Source organism: Saccopteryx bilineata, chromosome 3 (assembly GCF_036850765.1).
Source record: "Saccopteryx bilineata isolate mSacBil1 chromosome 3, mSacBil1_pri_phased_curated, whole genome shotgun sequence".
Taxonomy (NCBI): domain Eukaryota; kingdom Metazoa; phylum Chordata; class Mammalia; order Chiroptera; family Emballonuridae; genus Saccopteryx; species Saccopteryx bilineata.
The window spans coordinates 207,697,306-207,713,489 of NC_089492.1; the positions used below are offsets into that span (position 1 = coordinate 207,697,306).

General features: G+C 43.2%; 1 protein-coding gene across 5 annotated transcripts in view; it reads left to right on the forward strand.

Annotated features, from left to right (window-relative positions):
• The first annotated feature begins 1,853 nt into the window (after positions 1-1,853).
• Positions 1,854-16,184, forward strand: part of MTF2 (metal response element binding transcription factor 2) — a 73,969-nt gene continuing 59,638 nt past the window's right edge. For 2 of the 5 annotated variants that reach the window (XM_066268678.1, XM_066268680.1), the window contains exon 1: positions 1,854-2,277. In XM_066268678.1, the coding sequence (XP_066124775.1) occupies positions 2,273-2,277 (5 nt within the window). In that variant the 5' untranslated portion in view covers positions 1,854-2,272. Of the gene's footprint in view, positions 2,278-2,359; positions 2,411-16,184 lie in introns of those variants that run through there. The other 3 variants (XM_066268677.1, XM_066268679.1, XM_066268681.1) reach the window with 2 other exon arrangements.

Consider the following 16,184-nt stretch of genomic DNA (forward strand, 5'->3'; position numbering starts at 1 on the left):
CCCAGTCCGACGTTCTTTCCACTGCGCCACCGCCTGGTCAGGCCCAGGCAGCGTTTTCTTTAAGTCAAAACTCTCCTCACGGCCCTGTCCGGTTGGCTCAGTGGTAGAGCGTCAGCCTGGCGTGCAGGAGTCCCGGGTTCGATTCCCGGCCAGGCACACAGGAGAAGCGCCCATCTGCTTCTCCACCCCTCCCCCTCTCCTTCCTCTCTGTCTCTCTCTTCCCCTCCCACAGCGAGGCTCCATTGGAGCAAAGATGGCCCGGGCGCTGGGGATGGCTCCTTGGCCTCTCTGCCCCAGGCGCTAGAGTGGCTCTGGTCGCAGCAGAGCGATGCCCTGGAGGGGCAGAGCGTCGCCCCCCTGGTGGCCATGCCGGGTGGATCCCTGTCGGGCGCATGCGGGAGTCTGTCTGACTCTCTCTCCCCGTTTCTAGCTTCAGAAGAAAAAAAAACAAAAAACAAAAAAAAACTCTTCTCACCCAAAAGTGTGAAGGGCACTGAAGCCGAATTTATGAGAAATTTTGTTAAATAGAATTCAGAAAGTGAAACTTGAAAAATAGCAAATAAGTTGAGGCTGTAGTAAGAAGACAGACCTAAAAGCTGAGTACGACTATTAGGAGAAGCAAAGGAGTGAAAGGGTATGACTAGAATAGTTACAATATTTAAAGGTGTGGATAAAATGTTTATTTGCCAAATCCTGAGGTCAGAGGCTGAGGGAATCCCTTTTGAAATATGAGCAAAGTGCCCTGGCCGGTTGGCTCAGCGGTAGAGCGTCGGCCTAGCGTGCGGAGGACCCGGGTTCGATTCCCGGCCAGGGCACACAGGAGAAGCAACCATTTGCTTCTCCACCCCCCGCCGCGCCTTCCTCTCTGTCTCTCTTTTCCCCTCCAGCAGCCAAGGCTCCATTGGAGCAAAAATGGCCCTGGCGCTGGGGTTGGCTCTGTGGCCTCTGCCTCAGATGCTAGAGTGGCTCTGGTCGCAACATGGCGACGCCCAGGATGGGCAGAGCATCGCCCCCTGGTGGGCGTGCCGGGTGGGTCCCGGTCGGGCGCATGTGGGAGTCTGTCTGACTGTCTCTCCCTGTTTCCAGCTTCAGAAAAATGCAAAATAAATAAATAAATAAATAAAATAAAAATAAAAAAAAGAAATATGAGCAAAGTGAGTTTATGCCACAAGAAGTAATTTTGCAGAGAGAGAGGAGAGAAAAAGCGCATGCTATTAATTATCCCAGTGATGGAATATGAGACAGTAACAAAATAATTTTAAAATATTCTGACAAATTTATAAACAAAGGTACCACATGTGGTTGTTAAGAGGTGCGGGGTTGTATCAAAGTCATAGAGATAAACTTGCACTCATCACTTCGGACCCCTGTCTGCAGCAGTATATTGGCAGGTCTGCCCTAGTATGAAAAAGTTTGTATTCCTAAAGTAAACCACTTGGCACGGGATTATTCTCAGATTTCATCACAATTAGGAAGGATTGCAAAGGAGATACACAGAAAATCCTTTCATCGTCAGAAAAAAAAAAAAAAAAGCCCGAAAATCTTCTATGTAAGCAGCTGCCAATTAGAAGGAATTCGGGGTTGGGTAATAATCGCCGAACAAAATTTAATTGTGACATCCAGGGTCTTCTGTTGCTTAAGGAAATTTGAACAGCCAGCCTCAGGGTGAAGACAGAAAAGACGTTCAGTATCTAAGGCTTTCTCTACGGAAATGAAATGGTGCAATGTCCCATTTCTCAGAAGAATATGCAGACTGGACATAGCGGTTCCCTGGACAGGACAAACCAAAAAACCACAAAAAAAACCCTCAGACGGCCAAGAGCGCAGCGATTACCTTTGTATTAGCACCGGCGGCGGAAGGATTTAGCTTCGCCACAACATTAAAGAGTCCGTCTTTGTTCAGCTTCTGACCGAGACGCAGAGCGCGATGTTCTTCCGCGCTCGCCGCTCAGTCCCCGCCTTCTCGCGGCTCTGGAGAGCTGCCATTCGGCAGTGGAGTTGCTCCGCGTTCCCAGAATGCACCGGCAGTCCGCGGGAAACCAAAATGGCGAGGGGCTGTAGCGAAGTGGGTTGTGTTTAAGGCCGGTGTAGGAACTCTCGCCCTTATTCCCTAACCCTCGTCCTCAAGGACCTCGGTTTGCGTGTTGTATGTGCGTGTTGCCTGGTCGGGCAGGTGCCCAGTAAGTGCTCGGATTCGCAGGGGAAGCGCCCACAGGGACGTGATTGGTTGTTTTTTCCTGTATGAAGCGGTTGGCACCACTGAAGTGACCGAATGAGGTGAGAGACCTTGGCCTGGGAACCAGGCTCTTCCGGAGGAGATTGGTTGCGGAGGGGGTGGGGAGAGAAGAAAGACAGCAAGTATAGAAGGGAAAGATGGAGGATCGAGGTGGGGGTGGCGGCTGCCGTCTGTGTATGTGGGTGTCTTCTCTTTATGTATGTGATGAAAAGAATGGATGGAAAGGAGTAATCCATTGGGTGTTGGAGAAAATAGAGACTAAGGGAGGGAGCTGGGCGTTAGGGAAGTCGTTTGGAGAAACTAGACGAAATGTCGAGACGGGGAAACTATTCGGAGGGGCAGGAAGGAACCGGGGGGCGGGAGGCGGTTGGAGGCGCAGGATGAACCTGGTGATGAAGGGGTGGGGAACCGAGAGGAGGAGCCGTTAGGAAATACGGACTGAAGGAGATGTGGGTGCAAAGGACCTTATAGGGCGCAAAGGGAAGTAGCAGATTGGAACGGGAGGGTGGTGAAATTGTCTGGACATGGAGTGTGGGGGAGATAGTACAAGGCAGAATGGAGTACGAGGGGCAGGGGAGCACTAACTGGAGCCTGGGAGCAAAACCTAGAAGGCTTAAAGGGAAGAAGTGGAAGGGAAAGGGTGAAATGGGGGAAGAGGCACCTTACCTTTGGAGCACACCAAAAATCTGAGGCAATTGTTCTGTTTAGTTAAATCTAATTCATATCCCTGCTTGGATGTAGATTTGTATTACTGTGTTTCATCTTACAACTGAGGTAATTACGGTTTAAGGGATTTTAACTAATTCGCCAAGATTTCTTCCAACGTATTTTGGTAGTGCCAGAACTCTTTAACTCTGTATGTTTTACGGTCTGGTGTCTTTACTTGCTTGAATTTTTCTTTGGGAGCGACGAGGGGGAACAGATGGATTTATTGGGGTGATTTGACAAACAGTGAGGGTTCGTGAACAATGGGAAAAAGGATATGGAATTTTATTCTATTCTTTAAAGCATTTAAGTTTAATTGGAGATAAAAACCCATTTACTAATTCAAATATGACAACCTAGGTAGGCCTATGTATAGCATAAGAAAGCATGTGAGGTGAGTACAGAGCTAGAAATATGTAAATATGCCTGATTGAATTTGACTCCAAATGCTCTGGTAGTATAGTAACTTTCTCCTGATTGATTCCATGTGACTCCTCCTGTGTACCTTGCCTACAGGCTGGTTTCAATTTTCATGTTTTCATTCTCTCTTGAGAATTCCTTCTTTGGCAGTGGATTACAAAGACTGAGTTTAAAAGTATTAAATGTGGATAAAGTAAATACTTAAATTCTTAAGTGACCTTTTTAAAGGTTTCAAATGCTTCGCATGGAGCCATTTCGACCTAAAGTTTTAGGTACCCAGTTTTGGCAAGGAAAGAGTTGATTTTAAATTTCTTAATGTAGAGCATTCTGTTCTTGTTATTTGGAATGTTATCCACACTCCAAGTGTTTGCAGTGATAGCTTGAGAAGGTATACAAAGTGAAATTTTTTGGTTTTGTTTTTTTGTAGGTTCCTAAATAAAAAATGTATAATTCACATTTAAAATTTGCTCATCTTCAGGTTTTTTTAGGTACTAAAAAGATTCTAAAATATTTGAATTATGAATGCACCTGTTTCCTGGTACTGCATATCATGTTAGTGGTTTAACGGAAATCTACCTGTTAGGATGAAAGCACACATAGTTTTAGAACTGGAGGTATAGAAATTAATCTGGATCCTTGACTGAAAGAATAATTTGCTCCATTTATATTTCATTATAATTTTTACTTCTGACTTTAGGAAACTGGCAGTGTAGTGATAATCTATTTTAACACATGGAGAGATTTGCCTCTGAGGAGTTGCTATGGCCAACATCTGTAGCTTTCTGGTTCTGAAAGTAAAATTTACTGTTTTAGTTAGTCTAAACTTCACAAATGATATTCCTTGGTTATCTTTATGCTTTGTTTCCCCAGTTTTTCAGAATTTCTTTATTGACACAGGATAACAACCTCAAATTGGAATGTGGATGTTTCCCTGTGGGTGTTTTTTATGTGTTAGGGTAGTACTGTCCAATAGAACTTTCTGCACTGGTGGCAGTGATTTTGCTCTAGCCAGTCTGGTAGCCAGTACCCATATGTGGCTATTGAACACTAGAAATGTAACTGATGAGACTAAAAGCTGAATTTATAGTTTAATTAATTAAAACTATAATTGGAATGGCCCTTATGTAGCTACTGGCTGCTGTCTTACAGTACGGTGTTAGGGGTTATTGTATCCATTCATTAGGAATAGTCCCATCTGTTACTCATGGAAACCCAGGAACCTAAGGGTAAGGTACTGTCTTTTAATTAAGGAGATTGAAATTCTTTGTACATTTTAAGATAAAGTATTTTTCATCTTTGCCACACATTATGTCTTTCATATCTGTTCTCATGTGACATTGCAAAAGAATAATAAAGGTAGGAACTTCTGTGGTCTTTCTAAAGAGATCTAAGATTCTGTTTCTTTTGTTGAAATACAGCAAAAATGGATATTAGGAAAGTTTGTTTTTAAAAATTTACTTTGGGCCCTGGCCGGTTGGCTCAGTGGTAGAGCGTCGGCCTGGCGTGCGGGGGACTCGGGTTCGATTCCTGGCCAGGGCACACAGGAGAAGCGCCCATTTGCTTTTCCACCCCCACCCCCTCCTTCCTCTCTGTCTCTCTCTTCCCCTCCCGCAGCCAAGGCTCCATTGGAGCAAAGATGGCCCGGGCGCTGGGGATGGCTCCTTGGCTTCTGCCCCAGGCGCTAGAGTGGCTCTGGTCGCGGCAGAGCATCGCTCCCTGGTGGGCGTGCCGGGTGGATCCCAGTCGGGCACATGCGGGAGTCTGTCTGTCTGTCTCTCCCCGTTTCCGGCTTCAGAAAAAATACAAAAAAAAAAAATTTACTTTGTTATTTGGATATGTCATTTAAAAACAACTTTTTATTAAGGAAAATTGCAAACATTTACAAAGTGAACACAAGTAGTATAATGAACATTTTTGTATCCATGCTTGTTTCAGCTATACCTCTACCCACTCCCCCACTTCACTCCATTGTTTCTGTTATTTTTTAAAGTTTTTTAGTTTGTTGTTGTTGTTTTTATTAAGGGGTAGGTGGGGAGGCAGAGAGACAGGCTCCCCCATGTGCCCTGACCCAGATCCACCCTGCAAGCCCCAGAGTGATGCTCTGCCCATCTGGGGTGTTACTCTGTTGCTCAGCAACTGAGCTGTTTTAGTGCCTGAGGCTAGGCCATGGAGCCATCCTCAGGTGATGGGGGCCAACTTGCTCAAACCATTCAAACCATGGCTGTAAGAGGAGGAGAGAGAAAGAAAGGAGGGGGAGGAGTGGGAAACAGATGGTTGCTTCTGTGTGCCCTGACCAGGAATCAAACCCAGGACTTCCATATTTAGGACTGATGCTGTACCACTGAGCTGAGCCAACTGGCCAGAGCCAAGTGGTTTTTTTTTGTTTTATTTGGTTTTTTTAGGTAAAATTTATACATGTTGAAATGTACAAATATTAACTATACACTTTAAAAATAATAGCTGAGTGGGATATAATGCATATATCATTTACAAATACATAATGCACATGCATGTTACCTTTTAAGGTACAATTCAATGATTTTTTTTTGTATATAATAATTTTTATTTTTTAATGGGGCGACATCAATAAATCAGGATACATATATTCAAAGATCAACAAGTCCAGGTTATCTTGTCTTTCAATTATGTTGCATACCCATCACCCAAAGTCAGATTGCCCTCTGTCATCTTCTATCTAGTTTTCTTTGTGCTTCTCCCCCTCCCCCTTTCCCTCTCCCTTTCCCCCTCCGCCCATAACCACCACACTCTTATCAATGTCTCTTAGTTTCACTTTTATGTCCCACCTACGTATGGAATAATGCAGTTCCTGGTTTTTTCTGATTTGCTTATTTCACTTCGTATAATGTTATCAAGATCCCACCACTTTGCTGTAAATGATCCGATGTCATCATTTCTTATGGCTGAGTAGTATTCCATAGTGTATATGTGCCACATCTTCTTTATCCAGTCATCTATTGATGGGCTTTTTGGTTGTTTCCATGTCCTGGCCACTGTGAACAATGCTGCAATGAACATGGGGCTGCATGTGTCTTTACGTATCAATGTTTCTGAGTTTTGGGGGTATATACCCAGTAGACTAGGGATTGCTGGGTCATAAGGTAGTTCTATTTTCAGTTTTTTGAGGAACCACCATACTTTCTTCCATAATGGTTGTACTACTCAATGATTTTTTAAAAATCATATTCACCGAGTTTTGCAGCCCTCACCATTATCTAACTTCAGAACATTTTCATCATCCCAAAATGAAAATCTGTATCTACTAGCAGTTATTCTTTTTTTTTTCTTTGAAGCTGGAAACAGGGAGAGACAGTCAGACAGACTCCTGCATGCGCCCGACTGGGATTCACCCGGCACGCCCACCAGGGGCGAGGCTCTGCCCACCAGGGGGCGATGCTCTGCCCATCCTGGGCGTCGCCATGTTGCGACCAGAGCAACTCTAGCGCCTGAGGCAGAGGCCACAGAGCCATCCCCAGCGCCCGGGCCATCTCTGTTCCAATGGAGCCTTGGCTGCGGGAGGGGAAGAGAGACAGAGAGGAAAGCGCAGCGGAGGGGTGGAGAACCAAATGGGCGCTTCTCCTGTGTACCCTGGCCGGGAATCGAACCCGGGTCCTCCGCACGCTAGGCCGACGCTCTACCGCTGAGCCAACCGGCCAGGGCCTACTAGCAGTTATTCTTTATTCATCCCTCCTCCTCTCTCTGGCAAGCACTAATCTATTTTCTGTGCTTATATTTTGCCTATCCTGAACATTTCATATAAATGGAGTCATACAATTTTAGGCCTTTTGTCTGGCTTTTTTCACTTAGCATAATGTTCCAAGGTACACATCCATGTTGTAGCATGTATCTGTATTTCATTCTTGTTTATGGCCAAAATATATTTCATTCTATATTTGTTTATTCAGTAGTTGATCAACATTTGGATTGTTTCTACTTTTTGGCTATTATAAGTAATGCTGTAAACATTTGTATATAGGGTTGGTGTGAACATGCGTTTCTATATATTTCTCTTGGGCACATATCTAAGTGGAATTGCTGGGTCAGATAATAGCTCTATGTTTTAACATTTTGAGGAACTGCCAAACAGTTTTTCAGAGAGCCTGTACCCTTTTAGTCTCACCAGCAACTGTAAGGATTCCGGTTTCTCCACGTTCTTGCCAACACTGTCTGTCTGGTTTTTTTGACAGAGACGGAGAATCAGAGAGAGGGACAGATAGGGATAGACAGACTGGAAGGGAGAAAGATGAGAAGCATCAATTCTTTGTTGTGGCACCTTAGTTGTTCACTGATTGCTTTCTCAGATGTGCCTTGATGGGGGATGGGGGGGACTACAGCAGAGTGAGTGATCCCTTGCTCAAGCCAGTGACCTTGGGGTCATGTCTATGATCCAATATCAAGCCAGCGACCCCACGCTCAAGCTGGCGACCTTGGGGTTTTGAATGTAGATCCTCTGCGTTCCAGTCCGATACTCGTTCTACTGCACCACTGCCTCGTCTGGCTGTCTTTTTTATTATAATCATCTTAATGGGTGTTCAGTGATATCTCGTTTTTATTTGCATTACCCTGATGGCTAAGGATGTTGAGCATCTTTGGAAAACTGCCTATTCACATCCTTTGCCCATTTAAAAAAATTGGATTATTTATTTTTTGTTGAGTTCTAAGCATTTTTTTAATATATATTTTAAATATAAGTCCCTTATCAGATGTAAAATTTGCAATTATTTTCTCTTCTGTGGCCTGTCTTTTTACTTGGTGGTATCCTTTGAAGCACAAAAATTTTTATTTTGATGAAATTCAGTTTATCCCTTTCTCCTTTTTTGCTTGTGCTTTTTATATTATGTCTAAGAAAATGTTGCATAATCCCATTATAATTTTGTCAAATGGATATACTATGTAAATCATATATTTATTATGGTATGGAATATTTCTCTCCTCCCAGAAAGCTCACATGTAGCCTTTCTCAGCCATTTCCCCAGCCACTGTTCTCATTTTTTTTTCATTTTAGATTGATTTGTCTGGAACTTCATATAAAAGGAATCATACACTATACATATCAGTTAAAAATTTTAAATTTAGAACTGCAGTCTTAGCTTAAAAGTCCCATTCTGCAAGGGATATTGTTATAATAATGGATTAAGAATCTTACTAGTCTGACAGGCGGTGGAGCAGTGGAGAGAGAGTCGGATGGGATGCGAGGACCCAGGTTCCAAACCCCAAGGTCACCAGCTTGAGTGCTGACTCATCTGGTTTGAGCAAAACTCACCAGCTTGGACCCAAGGTTGCTGGTTTGAGCAAGGGGTTGCTGGGTCTGCAGTAGCCCCACGGTCAAGGCACATATAAGAAAGCAATCAATGAACAACTAAGGTGTCGCAACGAAAAACGGATGATTAATGCTCATTTCTCTCCGTTCCTGTCTGTCTATCCCTATCTATCCCTCTCTGACTCTGTCTTTGAAAAAAAAAAAAAAGAATCTTATTCATGTCTTTAGTTTTAACCAGTATTTTGTGTAATATAAAGTTTTTTGTGTGTGTGTGTGTGTTACTTTTTTTTTTTGCATTTTCTTTTGCATTTTTCTGAAGCTGGAAACAGGGAGAGACAGACAGACTCCCGCATGCGCCCGACCGGGATCCACCCTGCATGCCCACCAGGGGCGACGCTCTGCCCACCAGGGGCCGATGCTCTGCCCCTCTGGGACATCGCTCTGCCATGACCAGAGCCACTCCAGCACCTGGGGCAGAGGCCAAGGAGCCATCCCCAGCGCCCGGGCCATCTTTGCTCCAATGGAGCCTTGGCTGCGGGAGGGGAAGAGAGAGACAGAGAGGAAGGCGCGGCGGAGGGGTGGAGAAGCAAATGGGCGCTTCTCCTGTGTGCCCTGGCCGGAAATTGAACCCGGGTCCTCCGCACGCTAGGCCGACGCTCTACCGCTGGGCCAACCAGCCAGGGCTATAAAGTTTTTTTAATAGCTTATGAAGGTAGTTTTTATATTTTGAGAGGATAAAAATTAGTAAGGTACTTCCAAATGTTGCCTAAAATGAGGATTTGAAAATTAGGGGATTAAGGCAATGTGTGGGATCCTTCTGATGATGGATATACTGTTGACTATATTGATGTTAGTTTTTTGGTTGTGATGATCTACAGTTTTCAATGATTTACCATTTGGGGGAACTGGGTATAAGTTACACAGAATCTATTCCTTCTTAAAACTGTATGCGAATCCACAATTATCTCAAACTAAAATTGTCAATTAAAAAATAAAAATTAGGGGGACAGAGTAGGCCAAAGAAAGCATAGTAAGTAAAAACAGGTTGAATTTGTTTGGTTTCAGTCAGCCAGGTACTAAAAACAAACTAGAGATGAGTTTTTGTTTTTCTCTACTCTTGCTAGTGAAGTTTATACTGCAGAAAACGCTCCCACAACTTTCTTGGTTATGGTGGGCAGGGGTGGAGTGGGAAGATACAGTTGCGTAGTGGAAAGTACTCAGAAGATTTGGGTTTGTGTTTAACTGCTACCTCTGCAGCAGGTTTAGTTTTCTTATGGAAATGTTACTAACCTTTGTTATTCACAGGATTGCTGGGAGGATCAAGAAAGAGAATACAAAAAATAAGTGCTTTATAAACTCTAGATGCAATATAATTGTATAACATTAATTTACAAACTTTTCCCAGGAGAGTTTTTATTTTTTTATTTTTATTTTTTTTTTTTTTTCATTTTTCTGAAGCTGGAAACAGGGAGAGACAGTCAGACAGACTCCCGCATGCGCCCGACCGGGATCCACCCGGCACGCCCACCAGGGGCGAAGCTCTGCCCACCAGGGGGCGATGCTCTGCCCATCCTGGGCGTCGCCATGTTGCGACCAGAGCAACTCTAGCGCCTGAGGCAGAGGCCACAGAGCCATCCCCAGCGCCCGGGCCATCTTTGCTCCAATGGAGCCTTGGCTGCGGGAGGGGACGAGAGAGACAGAGAGGAAAGCGCGGCGGAGGGGTGGAGAAGCAAATGGGCGCTTCTCCTGTGTGCCCTGGCCGGGAATCGAACCCGGGTCCTCCACACGCTAGGCCGACGCTCTACCGCTGAGCCAACCGGCCAGGGCCAGGAGAGTTTTTATATAAAACAAGAGTAATAAATGTTATCCACTAAAAACACCTGTACAGTCTTCCTCCCCAGATGATGTTGTATGTTTAATACTGAATGACTGTTTTGCCCTATTCATAATTATTTCAAGTATGTTAACCAAACTACCACATACCCTGTTGAGCATAATATGGTTTAGAAGTGTTACTGAACTAAATGTTAAATGTTTTAAAAACCATGTTTAGTTCAAGTCTGAAAAATACTGGACCTTGGTATTTTGGGATATTTTATAAATTGCTGACTAGCCCTAAGAATGTTCATTGACATTAGTTAACTACTAGAATGACCTGAGAGCTAAAAACCAAAACCAAAGCAAACAAAACCAGTTTCTTGGAACTCATCCTCTAGAGCAGGGGTCGGGAACCTTTTTGGCTGAGAGAGCCATAAATGCCACATATTTTAAAATGTAATTTCGTGAGAGCCATACAACGAACGACCTGTGTACATTAGGCATTCTCCAATAAAAATTTGGTGTTGTCCCGGAGGACAGCTGTGATTGGCTCCAGCCACCCGCAACCATGAACATGAGTGGTAGGAAATGAATGGATTGTAATACATGAGAATGTTTTATATTTTTAACGTTATTATTATTTTTATGAAAGATTTATCTGCGAGCCAGATGCAGCCATCAAAAGAGCCACATCTGGCTCGCGAGGCATAGGTTCCCCACCTCTGCTCTAGAGATTACTAACCCTAGGTTTGATTTGTATTCTTGTTATTTCTGTGCTTTTTAAATTTTCTTACTTGATTTTTTTTTTTTTTTTTTTGCATTTTCTTTTGCATTTTTCTGAAGCTGGAAACAGGGAGAGACAGTCAGACAGACTTCCCGCATGCGCCCGACCGGGATCCACCCGGCACACCCACCATGGGACGACGCTCTGCCCACCAGGGGGCGATGCTCTGCCCATCCTGGGCGTCGCCATGTTGCGACCAGAGCCACTCTAGCGCCTGAGGCAGAGTCCACAGAGCCATCCCCAGCGCCCGGGCCATTTTTGCTCCAATGGAGCCTTGGCTGTGGGAGGGGAAGAGAGAGACAGAGAGGAAGGCGCGGTGGAGGGGTGGAGAAGCAAATGGGCGCTTCTCCTGTGTGCCCTGGCCAGAAATCGAACCCGGGTCCTCCGCACGCTAGGCCGACGCTCTACCGCTGAGCCAACCGGCCAGGGCCTTACTTGATTTTTGTTTTGCAGCCAGAGTTAAGAAGCACTAGATTTTGTTCTAAGGTCAAGATTAGAAACCTAGGAGTTCTTTATTTTTTTAAAAAGAACTTTATTTTTTTTTAAAGTTCTTTAAAAAGAACTTAAAAAAATTTTTTTTCAGTTACCGTTTGCATTTAATGTTATTTTGTATTATTTTAAGGTGTACAGGATAGTTGTTTGACAAGCATATACATACCATACTTTACAAAGTGTTTTTCAGATATTTCCTGTACCCCCTGGCCCCATACTTAGTTATTGCAGTATTATTGGCTATATTCCCTAAGCTGTCCTTTATATCCTCATGACTATTTTGTAACTACCAATTTGTACTTAATCCCTTCACCTCTTTTACCTAGTCCTCCCCCAGACCTCCTCCCCTGTGGCAACCATCGGTCTGCTTTTGTGTCTGAATGTTTCAGTTTTATTTGTTCATTTATTTTGTTCTTTAGATTCTACATATGAGTAAGATCATATGGTATATGTGTTTTTTTTACTTATTTCACTTAGCACAATACCCTCTATGTTTATTCATGCTGTTACAAATGGTAAGATTTCATTCTCGTTTTTTGGCTATCATTCCATTGTATATATATATATGTACCATAGGTTTTTTTATTCACTCATCTATTGATGAGCACTTGGGCTGCTTCCATATCTTGGCTATTGCAAATAACACTTCAGTGAATATATTTTTTGAATTTGAAGGAATAGACATTATTTAAAGAGGATTTCCAAGTATCTGACTTTGTACAGCTGGTTGTTGACATTTGAAGAAGTGGAGAACTCAAGTGGAGGAGTAGGTTTTGAATAGAAGAGTATGAGCTCACTTTTGGACCTCATGAGTTTGAGTTGGTTATGGAAAATCCAAACTGAGGTGGTCAGTAATAGATATATAGGAATGATATTTTTCCATTAAGCTATACATTAAAAAGGTAGCAGCTGATAGATACAGTAGAATCTGAAGCTGGAAACAGGGAGAGACAGTCAGACAGACTCCCGCATGCGCCCAACCGGGATCCACCCGGCACGCCCACCATGGGGCGACGCTCTGCTCACCAGGGGGCGATGCTCTGCCCATCCTGGGCGTCGCCATGTTGCGACCAGAGCCACTCCAGCGCCTGAGGCAGAGGCCACAGAGCCATCCCCAGCGCCCGGGCCATCTTTGCTCCAATGGAGCCTTGGCTGCGGGAGGGGAAGAGAGAGACAGAGAGGAAAGCGCGGCGGAGGGGTGGAGAAGCAAATGGGCGCTTCTCCTGTGTGCCCTGGCCGGGAATTGAACCCAGGTCCTCCGCACGCTAGGCCGACGCTCTACCGCTGAGCCAACCGGCCAGGGCCAGTAGAATCTATGGAGAGAATAGATTTATAAAATGAGAATACGTGGACTAAGAAAAGGTCTGAACAGAAAGAAAATCATTGGTGACCAGCTGACAGCAGTTTCAAACTTAGGAGTTCTTTTTTATTTTAGAAAGGAGAGAGAGAGGGAGAGACAGAGAGAAAGAGGAGAGAAAGACAGAGAGAGAGAGAGAGAAGGGGGGGAGGAGCAGGAAGCATCAACTCCCATATGTGCCTTGACCAGGGTAGCCCAGGGTTTCGAACCGGAGACCTCAGCATTTCCAGGTCAACGCTTTATCCACTGCACCACCACAGGTCAGGCCTCAAACTTAGAGGAGTTCTTATTAAAAAATAATTAAGAACTCTATAGAGGGAAGACTAATAACATATTTTTCTTACTTGGAAGAGAAGTATTTTATTAGTTTCAATCATACTTATTTAAAATATTTAAAATCGGTGATTAATAAAGTAGTTGTAATGGAACTCTGTAGTCTGGGTACCTTGTGGATTGTTAGATGTTTTATAAAATTACATTTAGGTGTTGTGAGTTAGAGAATTCTCCTCTCTGGAAGTGTTGAAGCATAGGATAGATGTTCATCTAATTTTGGGATATTATAAGAAGCCATTTTTTTCCCCTGTTAGCTAGAAAGTAAATGACTTTCCAGGTGCTCTCTAAAACAAAAGTAAGATTTTAGATTATAATGAAAGCAATGGGCACTATTTTTCCATTAAGTTAATGATGAGAATTGTCAAGGACATAGAATCCTTCCCAAAGTCAAGTTTCTCCTGAGTGTCCTTTTTTCTAATTTTATCTAGATTTCTCAGTTCTTTTCTACTTTTGACAATTGTTCAAATCCATTTCTTAGATTTTTCTTTCTCTAAACAGGCTGAAGATATGTATGTTATCTCAGTTTTTTGTTTTAAGAGTTTTATTGGTGCTCATTAGAAACAAAACTGGTGGTTTGCAAAAGTTTAAAAAGTTACATTTTTATAGTCTGTCTTTTTTTTTTTCTTTTTCTTTTTAGTGCAGTGATTCTCAAGCTTTTTGGACTCAGGACCAAATTACACTCTTAATTATTGAATACCCCAAGAACTTTTTATGTGTTATCTCTATCAGTATTTAATATATTAGAAATGTAAACTGAGGGGTCCTGGTCGGGTTGCTCAGTGGATAAAGTGTCATCCTAGTGTGCTGAAGTCACCAGTCAGGGCACATACTAGAGGCAACCAGTGAGTGCACAGCTAAGTGGAATGTCTCCCTCCTTCTCTCCCTCCCTCTTCCCCCCTCTTTCTCTCCCCTTCCCCCCCTTTTTCTCTCCCCTTCCCCCCCTCTTGTCTCTCCCCTTCCCCCTTTTGTCTCTCCTCTTTCCCCCTCTTGTCTCTCCCCTTCCCCCTCTTGTCTCTCCTCTTCCCCCCTCTTGTCTCTCCCCTTCCCCCTCTTGTCTCTCTCCCTTACCCCCCCTCTTGTCTCCCCCTTCCCCCTCTTGTCTCTCTACTTCCCCTCTTGTCTCCCCCTTCCCCCCTCTTGTCTACTTCCCCTTTTGTCTCCCCCTTCCCCCCTCTTGTCTCTCCCCTCCTTCTCCCCTTTTGTCTCTCCCCTTATCCCCTCCCTTTTTCCCTCCCTCCTCTTCCCTATCTCCCTTCCACCCTCTTCCCTCTCTCCTTTCCATACCCCACTCTCTCTCTTCTCCCCTTCTCTTCCTCCCTCCCTTCTCCCCTCTCCCTCAGTTCATCTCTTCCTTCATCTCTCTCTCTTCATCTCTCTCTCAAATCAATGGAAAAATTAAAAATGTATATAGAAAAAAATTAAAACCGAGAAAATTATAAATAATAATATATGTGTGTATGTGTGATGACTTTTCAGAGCAAAATCATCACTTATTTAGCCTCAAATTTCTACTCTTGTGGGAGAATGAGACTGAAAAACACATAATACCTTAGTATTATTTTGAAACTGGCTATGACCTGTTGGCCTTTTAGACCCCTAGGAACCATACCTCGAGACCTGCGACTCTAGCCCACTGTTACTTTAGGGCAGGGGTCAGGATCCTATGGTTCTCAAGCCAGGTGTGGCTCTTTTGATGGCTGCATCTGGCTCGCAGACAAATCTTTAATAATAAAAAAATGTTAAAAATATAAAACATTCTCATGTATTACAATGCATTCATTTCTTACCGCTCATGTTCATGGTTGAGGGTGGCTGGAGCCAATCACAGCTGTCCTCCGGGACAACACCAAATTTTTACTGGATAATGCGTAAAGTACACGGGTCGTTGTATGGCTCTCATGGAATTACATTTTAAAATACGTGGCATTCATGGTTCTCTCAGCCAAAAAATTTCCCGACCCCTGCTTTAGGGAGTTAGGGTTACTTCATGCATTGCAGGATGGTTAACATTCCTGGCCTCTTTAAGCGCGCGCGCGTGTGTGTGTGTGTGTGTGTGTGTGTGTGTGTGTGTGTGTGTATACACTGCTCACAAAAATCGAGATCAGGGAACATACAGATACTTTAGTACTTTCAGCTTTATAGGGCATTTTCACCAATAAATAAAAGTTGATTTTGCATCTCATTTGCATAATCAACTTTCTTTGATTTGTTTGCTTTTCTGATGTTCTTGTTTAATAAAAAAAAATCAAATGCTTCTTTTTTTATTGCTTCCTATTCATTTTGAAATATTCCCTAATTTTTGTGAGCGGTATAAATGTGTGTGTGTGTGTGTGTATTGCCTCTTCATAGAAAAAAATTGAGGCTCTCAGACATGAACTGCTTCTGCTTTCTATCTTTAGCTCTACCAATTTACCTACAAATGTTCCCTTCCTCACATTATAAGAAATGTGTCTTCTCTGATTCAAGGCTAGTCTTTCTCTTGTACTTAAGATTATTTCTTTGACCTGTGTTTTTGGTTACCTTTTGACACCTTCCTTTCATATTAGAAATATGTCAAGACTTTCCATATTTAAAAACACAGAAAAAGACATTCACCTTACTTTGTATCATCTAGATATATATAGCCAAGCTTCTTCAAATAATGTTTCATCTTATTCAGCTCCCAAAATATTATTAATAAAAACCTATTATTTCTCTGTACTTATAATAATTGAAGAAAATTTAAATATTAAAAAAATTAATAAGTAATATATATCACCCA